Here is a 10,627-nt window from a genome sequence, read left to right on the forward strand (position 1 = left end):
GTTGATGGACTCTCCACACTTACTCGGAGGACCCCAGGTTCAAGAACAGCATTGGCCCTGCTTTGGGGTACAAGAATAGAGGTGATGGGTGACGGATCTGCACTGTGGCACGTAGCCTGCCACAGACTTACGAGGTGGATACCCGAGGTTTCTGGTGAAATCTGCACATCTGTGTTTTTAAATCTGTTCCCTACCCCATAACCCCCACTGTGCACCTGTTCTGTGGTTTTGGTCTCTTGTTGAATTGCACACAAGTCATATTACTGGGTAACCAGAACCAGGTGCGAATGTGTTGAGATTTTTACTGTGTTTAGCACGATAGGAAAGTTGAGAAGGAACACGTACAACAGATGCAGTGGCCTAAGTGAACGGCCGAGCTGGAAGCGGACTCCCGAAGGCTGATGGACTTGGTGTGTGTGAGAGTGTGTGAAAAGCTTCTCGTCCCTGCATAGATGCTGTGTTCTTAGCCTTAGTGGAAAAACTTTGGTTTAGTGGTTTCAGCCTCGTATGGCACATAGATTGTAAAGGACAAAGCAGGATATTGGTAGCTGTTGGTTGAGCGGTGCTAGCTCTGTCTGTATACATAGAGAAATGGGCTTAGCCACAGAGAGGTCACCTGTCTGCTGGTCCCATTCATTAACACAAACCAGGGCTCAGATACACAGTTGTATTTAATGTTTTAGGGTCTCCCAGCCTCTCCAGCCCAGGCACTTTTGGACAAATGTTTGTCCTCGTTTGAGGTTTTGTTGTCAGGTTTTTGTGTTTGTTTTTGTGGGTATTTGCCTCATTCCATCCCTGAGCTTTGCAGGTAGACAGATGTGATTCAGAACTTAGTTCAAGGTGTTTCTTGTAGTGGGGTCATTGGTTGGCAGGAGTAAGTCATGCTTTTCCACTAAAAGGGGGGCAGGGGTGGTAATCCACGAGACGAGCTAAAGTTAAGTTGTTAGAAGAAGATTGGAAACTTTAGCTTTGAGTTTTGTTGCTCTAGTTCCTAAAGTAACTTGGAGATGCTCCTCATTTGTCCATCTACTGCTTTGATTCATTCCTTGGACCCCACCCATTCTTTCACTCTAAGAAAAAACAAGTAATTGTTGAAGAGGTCTCTGTATTTTGTAGCTGCCCTTTTGTAAGAAGCACTTTTCCCAAATAAAACAATACCCCCCCCAAAAAAGAAATGTATATAAAACCCTTAAACAGTGTCTGGAACAAAATGAGCCCTCAGTAAATGTACAAAATCAGCCCTCAGTAAATTGCTGTCATTATTGTTATTGCTGTGATGATGATGATGACGATGATGATGATGTATCCACTTCTCAGGAAAACAGGCAAATTTTATGAGAAAAAGAGTGTGTGTTCTGTTCACAGTGAAGTTGCTGGATAAATGTCAGCATAAGGGATATGTAAGATGAATCAAGGCGATCAGTTACCTTCCCAATTTCCTAATGCCACTCTTCACTTTCCATCCTTTCTAGGGTCCGCAGCTTGCCACATTATTCCATTTTTCATTATGCAGCATATTTAAATGTTTTACTCTTAACACTTCACATGTGCCAGATGTGTAAAAACGAAACTTTTTATTTGTAGCTAGACTCAATGTGTCTTACGTGGTCTTTATAAGGTTACAGTCCAGTTCTGACCACAATTTAGTGAAACTGTTAGAAAATGAAATTACTAGAAAATGCTTTAAATGTTGACAGAAAGGTATAAATAAAAATTTGTTTCTAATATAAGCTTTCTAATCTAGGATAAAAGGTATACATTCTATAATGTCTGATTTAGAACCATAGGGTCATAAAAGTTTTTAGTTTAAGGTACATATGGAATTAGATCAAGAAATATATATAAATGTACAAAGTCAGCCCCTTTGTTTAACAAATAAACTGAACTTGGAGAAGGAAAATGAATTATTTGATGTTACCTCATTCGTAGGAAATCCACAATTAAAATCTAGCTGTTTTGATTCATTCTAGGTCTCTTCCACTATAGTATTTTTTGAATGAAAAGGTTGCCAATTCTAGACTCAACTAAACTGGAATTAGATTATAATTTATCTAAGAAATTTTTTTTTTGTTAACTGTATTTTTTTTATTATGTACTATTTACTATAAAAATATGTGTTAACATATTTTGAAGCATAATAAATACCAGTGAAAATGTTAAGAGATAAAGAATTACCAATAAAACTTCAAATGGCCACATTTTGGTTTAAATACCTGCCACACCTAGGGATTGAATAAATTAACAAATTAAATTATTTGATTTTGATTAAAAATGGGTTTTGGCACTTTTAAATATGTATTCATGTTATCCCTGTCAACATTTAATTGGAGAAGTTCTTTGGAACTTTTTGGATACAACTCTAGAGAGCCTAGCCCAGTGACAGAGTTAAGCTGGAAAAAGTCACTGAGTATGCCTACTACTGAGACTTTTTGGTTTTCAGCAATTTATAGACTGCATTTTTTTCCAGCCACATTTATCTTTCTCTAATTAAAAAAAATTTTTTAAACATGGCAAAATATACATAAAATTGGCCATTTTAACAATTTTTAAGTGTACAGTTCTGTGGTATTAAGTACATCCCCACTGTTGTGCAACCAACACCAACATCCATCTCCAGAACTTTTTCATCTTCCAAAACTGAAACTCTCTACCTGTTAAACACTGAGTCCTCATTTTTCCCTCTCCTCAGCCCTGGGCAACCACCATGCTATCTTCCATCTGTGAATTTGACTATTACAGGCATCTCATTTAAGTGGAATCATGCAGTGTTTCTCCTTTTAAAAATACAGAGTGCTTCACAAATTTGCATGTTATTCTTGTGCAGGCGCCAAACTAGTTTTTTCTATTTGTTCTGATTTTAGTATATGCTACTCAAGTGAGTATTCTAATTTTAATATTACTTAACTGTTCAAAAACGTTGAAATCCTAGTTCTAATAACAATATAACTGGGTTGGAAATAATATGCATTTACTTTCCTAGGTTTACATTGCTTACCTCCTTTATTCCTAAGACTTAAAATGAGAAAGTGTTCCTAAGTCTCTTTCAGGCCAGAAACATGTATTCTCCTTATGGAATAGATCTAGTTTGAAGCCGCCTTCTATTTAACCCTATCTCTTTCCAGTAAAGTTTAGACCTGCTTAGCTTTCTGGTAATTTTTATTGGAAAGTTTTAATGTAAGCTTTGGTTAGTTACTACACTTCCATCAGTTTGTATCCTATGTACTATATTTTGAAGGTCTTGGGGCTTTAGTCTTCTATTCTAAATCAAGTGCAAGAAATAAATGCTTAATGCTGCATGTAGGCCCCAAGGTAAATTGGTATTGTTGTGAGTAAACTATTTCCTGCCCTGGAAACAGACATTTTCTCCTGATACTTTTGTGCAGTCACTTTTTTTTTTTTAATTAGTTAAATTTGTTTTTTAAAAAATTTTTATTATGTTATGTTAATCACCATACATTACATCATTAGTTTTTGACGTAGTGTTCCATGATTCATTGTTTGCGTATAACACCCAGTGCTCCATGCAGTATGTGCCCTCTTTAATACCGATCACCAGGCTAACCCATCCCCCGACCCCCCTCCCCTCTAGAACCCTCAGTTTGTTTCTGAGTCTATAGTCTCTCATGGTTCGTCTCCCCCTCCGATTTTCTCCCTTCATTTTTCCCTTCCTACTATCTTTTTTTTTTTTTTTTAACATATAATGTAATATTTGTTTCAGAGGTACAGGTCTGCGATTCATCAGTCTTACATAATTCACAGCGCTAACCATATGTGCAGTCACTTCTATTCTGTATTTCATAGGCTGCTCAAGAAAAAGAAGAACTTCAAAGGGAAGGTGACAGTTTGGATGCTAAGATCAACAAAGCTGAAAAAGAAATCTATGCTCTAGAAAACACCTTGCAAGTGCTGAGAAGTTGCAACAACAATTACAAACAATCTTTTAAAAAAGTGACTCCATCCAGTATGTAGGAGTTATTAAAATTTTTTTATGAATATATGCAATTAAAGCTGTAGTTACTTATTATTTTTTTTTTTAAAGATTTTATTTATTTATTTGACAGAGAGAGACACAGCGAGAGAGGGAACACCAGCAGGGGGAGTGGGAGAGGGAGAAGCAGGCTTCCCGCTGAGCAGGAAGCCCGATGCGGGGCTCGATCCCAGGACCCTGGGACCATGACCTGAGCCGAAGGCAGACGCTTAACCGACTGAGCCACCCAGGCGCCCCTGTAGTTACTTATTTTTAAAGAGGAACATTGTGAGACATGGAAAACAAAAATGTACCATGTTTGACTGAGTCAGAAAATCATCTCCCCACCCCCTTTAAAATAAGGACTAAGTTGTTATTTCCATTATTAGTTCTAGCAGTATTGCATATCACTTCTCTGGGAATTAATTTCAAATGTGAAGAAAATAGCAGCACATTGGTTGCTCTATGTTGACAAAACAAGAATGGCTACCACATTACATGCTCATACTGTTTTTCAACAAGCAGATACAAGGAATTTAACCTTCTGTAACAAAAAATGTTAGAAGTTTAATATATGTAAGACTTGAAGCTTGCTTTCTACATAACATGTTAAAAATTTAAACTAAGAATTCTCTAATTTTAGGTGATGAGTATGAACAAAAAATCCAACTAGAAGAACAAAAAAGAGCTATTGATGAAAAATACAGATACAAACAAAGACAAATCAGGGAACTACAGGAAGATATCCAGGTAAATTCTACAGGCTTTAGCAATAAGCCCTTAGTAAAAGTTAACTATCATTTATTATTATGTCTACTGTCTTATCTTGTACAAAGAAGATAATTTTTTAAAGTAGATAGTAAAAGTCTCATTTAATTAAAATGAGAAAAAAAAAAGTGACCAAAGTATTAAATAAATTAGTTAAAATCATAGTACTAAACACAGGATGGACTGCTGATAATGACTTGTTAATTAGGTGATGAATCATAGCCAGCTAATTACATCTATCCACTAACTTTTATTTAATGAACTTTTATTTCATTTAATTCTTTAAAGATCACCTTGCTCCTTAAAATTTGAAAGATAAAAATAATCTAGTAGAAAGTAGTTACTAAACCACATCACTGAAAGAGAAAACAATGTGCTTGGTAAGCAAGCTCTATATAAAAATTTAGATTTTTTTTTTTTTTGCTAATGTTTGAAGGAACCAGTGGTATGAATTTTGAATCTTTGAAAATCGCATGCTTTTAATAGCCACTGTTTGACTTATTTTTCCCCCAAGTACCATAAAAATACTTTCCAGTGGAATTATATACAAAACTTAATCCAGGAACCATTATACTTGTTATCTACCAATATAATGTATGTTGTATACAAAAATAAATGAATTAAATACTTGAAAAAATGGCAAGTTTTAAGTTTTTGATTCTAACCAGTATGTTAACGCTTTATTTTCTGCAGAGCATGGAAAATACTTTAGAAGTTATAGAACATTTAACAAATAATGTCAAAGAAAAATTATCAGAGAAGCAGGCTTATTCATCTCAACTAAATAGAGAAACTGAGGAGCAGAAGCCAAAATTAGAGAGAGTAATTAAACAGGTACTGCTGTCTTTTTAAAAACTGACCTGTCATATTTATATATTTTGGAATTCCAAATGGTAACTCCAAATCCTCCATCCATAAAAAAATACTAAGTTCTGGGAAATAGTTTTAAATAATAACTGACTACTATTGACCAACAACAGTGTGCAAAACTCACCAAGGAAATCCGACTTTTGAAAGACACAAAAGATGAAACACTAGAAGAAAAAGATATCAAACTTCGTGAAGTGAAACATTTCCACAAGATCATTGATGAAATGCTAGTTGATGTCACAGAAGAAAATGCTGAGATCCGTATTATCCTTCAAACATACTTTCAACAGGTAATAACAGTACCTTCTAGCTAAAATATTTTTTAAACACTTAATGAAATAAATTTATGGCCTTTATCATAAAGTCTAATTCAAAATATTCTAAAATGCAGTGGTACTAATGATCGTTATTGAATATTCTTCCAGAATGGTTTAGAACTACCTACAGCTGGTACAAAAGGCAGTCGCCAGAGTTCTAGATCTGCTTCACAGACTTCACTGTTATCAACAAGGTACGTGGAAGGTTAAAAATCATCTCATTAACTCTCTATTCTATGCAAATACCGCTACAGCCACTGGATCTGCCAGTGCTCTCCTTATCCTCCTTACCCACCTTTCTATGTTAGTATCATGTATGCAGGTAACAGCCAGCAGAGCAAGACTCTTTCCCTCTGATCTGTCTGATGTCAGTTTCTACGAGGACATGAGTGTTTTGTGACTTCCAGCTTTCAGTAGGATAAAGCAGGGTGAAATTTTGGAGGTTATGTCTTGCATGGTTAACCCTGAGTATGGGGAGATTTTTTTTTTTTTTTTAAAGATTTTATTTATTTGAGAGAGAGAGAGAGGGAGTATGAGCGGGGTGAGGAGCAGAGGGAGAGGCACAAGCAGACTCCCCACTGAGCAGGGAGCCCGATGCGGGGCTCAATCCCGGGACTCCAGGATCATGACCTGAGCGGAAGGCAGCTGCTTAACTGACTGAGCCACCCAGGCGCCTCTGGGGAGAGTTTTTTAAACCATAAAAAGGCAACTTAGATGTACAGACATATGATATTTATGATTAAAACCACATTATGAAGTTTTAAGTAGTCAGAATTTTATTTCGTTTTTGCTGCTTTATTTTGCTAAAAAGGAAATTATTCTTTACTTCTGCACTTCAGTTTTATCTGGAATTCTATCAGGTAGATTGATGTTTAATCAACAGTCTTGTGCTTTGCTGACAAAATAAAAATTATTAATGATCTTAATTTTAAAATTCCCAATCTCCTATGTTCAATAGCCATTTATTTTTCACTTGTCCACAGAGAGCTTTCAGAAAATAAAAGGGACATCCTAAAAGATAGTGTTTAAGTAGAAAACTGTTTCTACATAAACATGGTAAGGAGTCACCTGATACAACATCGCCGTATTTCCATATTTTAAGTCTTAGCATTTCAGAATTGTATAGCTAGTTATGCTTTTCAAATGACCCCACCACTTTATCCTGTCAATAGGCCTCATTTTCTTCTTTAGCTTAGGTTACATAACCTATTATTGTAGTCACTCTTGCCAGCACCCAAATTACCATGGCACTTTATGTTTAATGAAAACAAAACCTTTTTAATGTTTAATGATTCCCCTTCTAAATTGATTATAGTTGAAAATATTTTTCTCATATAGAAACATATTTGTTGAACTAGTTTGAAACTCTATGTTCATTACCATTTTTCTTTGAATGCATTTTTTGACATGAATGGTTATGCTTTTAAAATTTAGTAGTGTTACTAGTATATACTTTTTGATCTCTTTAATTCCTTGTGGGATTATGGTATCTTTTGCCATTAGCGAGGGGGTCTTTACTAATAAAGATTTTGAATTCAATTTAAAATAGTGCTGTTTTTCTTTTCGTAGGTCATCCAGAAGTTCCACAAGTACTGCCTCTCAGACTTCAATTAAAGTATTAGAGCTGAACTTCCCAGCCTCCTCTTCAGGGACTGGCAATATTTCTAGGCCACCAAGTGCGACCAGTAGCTCCAGTAATGGTAAAAACAAAAAGGGCCGCAAATAAACATTTTAATTTCTTTTGTGTAAAACAAAAATCTTACTTTTAAGATAGTGAATTCCACCCTATGCTTTTGGGTGCTGTGTGGTGATATGAGAGAGGCCCACTGAAATCGTGTTAGAAATATGCCATAACTAGACGAAAGTTTACCCTGTGGAAAATGTGAAAACTGAGTTAAAAAGTCAAGCAATTTAGGTTCAGATAAGCCAAAGAAATGCTTAATTTTCTTAGCTTTTGCCATACTGTTTTCTTTACAGAGAAGGAAATCAGTAATAGCAGATTCTTTAACAAGGCTACATGTTTTATAAGTATAGAGAAAATGATGCTTTTCACTGTTATTTTGATGTTTGTTAAATTAGAAAACAGTTTGCTTCAGTATTTCACGCTAGCCATGAAACTACTTCAATTCTAATTTAACACATTCAGGAAATTTCCGAAGATTCACTGTCCTTTGAATAGTTTATAATACTAAAATTCTCATTTACCCTAGAAAATCCTAAAATTAGGTTTGCTTTAGTCAAAGAAACATGTTTCTTGGACTTCTGGGGGAGAAGTCTATTAGTTTCTTCTTTTGGTATGATTCTAAAATTTTTAACCACAAAATAGCATTTATTCCCTCCCCCCCCAAAAAATTAATAGGAAAGAGCACTGCATATCAATAAGAATGCAGCTGAACTTTCTAGGAATTACTCAACTCTGATCTTGAAAGAAGTCGAACACATTAAACATTTTGTTTTCAAGAATAAGAATGTACTTTCAAGACTTTTCTTCCCCCAAGACCTTCTTGATGTAGTAGACAAAAGAGCTAGGTGTGATTTGATTTGCAATAGGAATCCCATAAATTCACAGTGGAAGTAGACCACCAGATTTAGAATGTTATTCCATTTAATACCTTATTGTAGAACATGAGCCCAATATTTTCAACTCTTGTAAGAGTGTGGAGTATGATTATGTTATAAAACTGGCTTTTAAATACTTAGCTATATACTTAGAAACTATATACTTATTTCTCCTTCAAACCTTGAATTTGTCACAACTGTTGTCATTGTTTAGAAGTGTCATTTATAGTTCCTTCTGAAAGGTAGTAGTGGCAGTAAACCTGTTTTTCCTGATTATTTAAATATTTTATTATTGTTTTTAGAAATAGCCAGCAAATGGTATAGCCAAGTCCAGTGAGTAATTTTTTTGTAAAACAAGGTTCTAAATGCATGAGATTTAGAAGATCTAAAAACTGATTAATTTTATGCTCACTTTGTGTGTTCACTGAAGGTCTTATTCTCTTCCCTGCATTACTTTGTAAATTACTTGGAACTTGCAATTCAATATTAAACATTGTTCTACAGAGGCAGGGATTGTCTTACTGGCTCTATGTCCTTAGGAAAGTTGCTTCTCTATGCTTTTTTCCTTATTTGTAATACTGAGACAGTAAGAGTTACTTACACCACAAGTTTACTGAAATAAATATAAGAGTTACTTACACAAGTTTACTGAAATAATCAAATATATAAAAGGAGACTTAGGAACTGCACAATAGCTTCTACCTATTATTGAGTCACCACCCAAAGGCTCGCACAATATTTGTGGAATGGTTAGGTTCTAGGCCAGGATACAAATCTGTATTTAACTCTATTAAATAAACAGTTCCAACACTACGTGTATAATAATGCTATATGGTGACACAGGGATCACAAACCCATTATCTCCAAATTGTAGAACTATCTTAAACATCCACTTATTGTGTTAGAAAGTTATTTATGGAAGTCAAGACACAGTCTGGGTGTGTACAAAGTATAGACATAATGATAAGGAAAAAAACTGCTAAAGATAATTACTAACAATTCTTGGTAAGCCAGTCCCCAATATTCTTTTGCTGTGACGGGTTTCCTGCACACATCCTTAGAAACTGGCTTGTAGACTCTGTTTAAGTTTAATATGTCCCAGGAAAGAAACTCTGGGGAAGATGGAATTCATAAATTCAGGCAAGCCTATATAAGGTACTATCCTAATTTTCTTGTACCTGAATGTAACATTAAGCCACAAAGACACCTTGGAAAATTATAGTGCTGGTTGATAGTGATGCTCAGAGATTTTTTAGTAAATGGTGTACATAAAATACTGAAGATGTACTGGCAATTCCTAAAGATCAAAGACTATGTCGAGATACTTTTCACTCTTTACAAAAACCACTATGTAGGACTACGTAGGGATGATACAGGAGCTATTAATACACAGAAAGAACCAGGGACTCTTTTAAGATGAGTTTCTTGGTACAAAGATGAATGACCTGAGTGACCTTTCTACTGCTATTAGCCATGGTTTTTGACCAGTTTCTTTCTCTGTTTCACTGTAAAATAAACTTTAGCTTTTTCACTAGGCTCCCAATGCTAAAGTCTGAAGGCCACGAACAGGACATACCCAGTTAGAATGATTTAGAGAGATGTAGCATTAAAGGCCTGTTGTCCCTTAACAGTGTCTAGAATCTGAAATTGGAAAGATTCTAAAGACCGTTATAAATCAACAACCATGACTACCATCTCTATCTCCAAATCTGTTTTCAAATTTGGAAGGATTTTTATGATCTAAGTCACTTCTTCAGCTCTAGTTGCTGGAATTTATTGAGTAAAACCAGGCTTTGGTGGCCTTGTCATTTATTCAGACCCTAAGAAAGGAGGCATTAAGGGAAGTGTCAGGAGAGAGGTATTAAGAGGAAATGCAGGCCAGCTCTAGGCGAATTAAAACATGCCCAGTGCCTTCCCAACTGGACATATGCAATACTGGGACAGTTTCCCAATTTTCTTTCCCTTAGGGGAAAACCAGATTTAGAGTGTGTTTCTCTTGCCACTGCTGTTTTTGCTAAAAGGATTCTTTTTATTCTGACCTATTCTTGCCTGGTATGTAGTCTCTAAGGGTCTTGCCAATATTTAAGGTTAAGAAATTTCTTAGGGCTATACTGCTAACAATAAGGTTTAAAAAAAAAAAAAGAAA

General features: G+C 35.3%; 1 protein-coding gene across 1 annotated transcript in view; it reads left to right on the forward strand.

The window, feature by feature from the left end:
• Positions 1–10,623, forward strand: part of CCDC39 (coiled-coil domain containing 39) — a 52,013-nt gene extending 41,390 nt beyond the window's left edge. Inside the window, exons 16-21 of the mRNA XM_032407131.1 lie at positions 3,802–3,961; positions 4,611–4,717; positions 5,429–5,569; positions 5,716–5,895; positions 6,031–6,116; positions 7,492–10,623. Coding sequence (XP_032263022.1) covers positions 3,802–3,961; positions 4,611–4,717; positions 5,429–5,569; positions 5,716–5,895; positions 6,031–6,116; positions 7,492–7,648 — 831 coding nt within the window. The 3' untranslated portion in view covers positions 7,649–10,623. The remainder of the gene's footprint in view (positions 1–3,801; positions 3,962–4,610; positions 4,718–5,428; positions 5,570–5,715; positions 5,896–6,030; positions 6,117–7,491) is intronic.
• Positions 10,624–10,627: the final 4 nt, after the last annotated feature.

This window comes from Phoca vitulina, unplaced genomic scaffold (assembly GCF_004348235.1).
Source record: "Phoca vitulina isolate PV1807 unplaced genomic scaffold, GSC_HSeal_1.0 scaffold8, whole genome shotgun sequence".
In the NCBI taxonomy this organism is placed as follows: domain Eukaryota; kingdom Metazoa; phylum Chordata; class Mammalia; order Carnivora; family Phocidae; genus Phoca; species Phoca vitulina.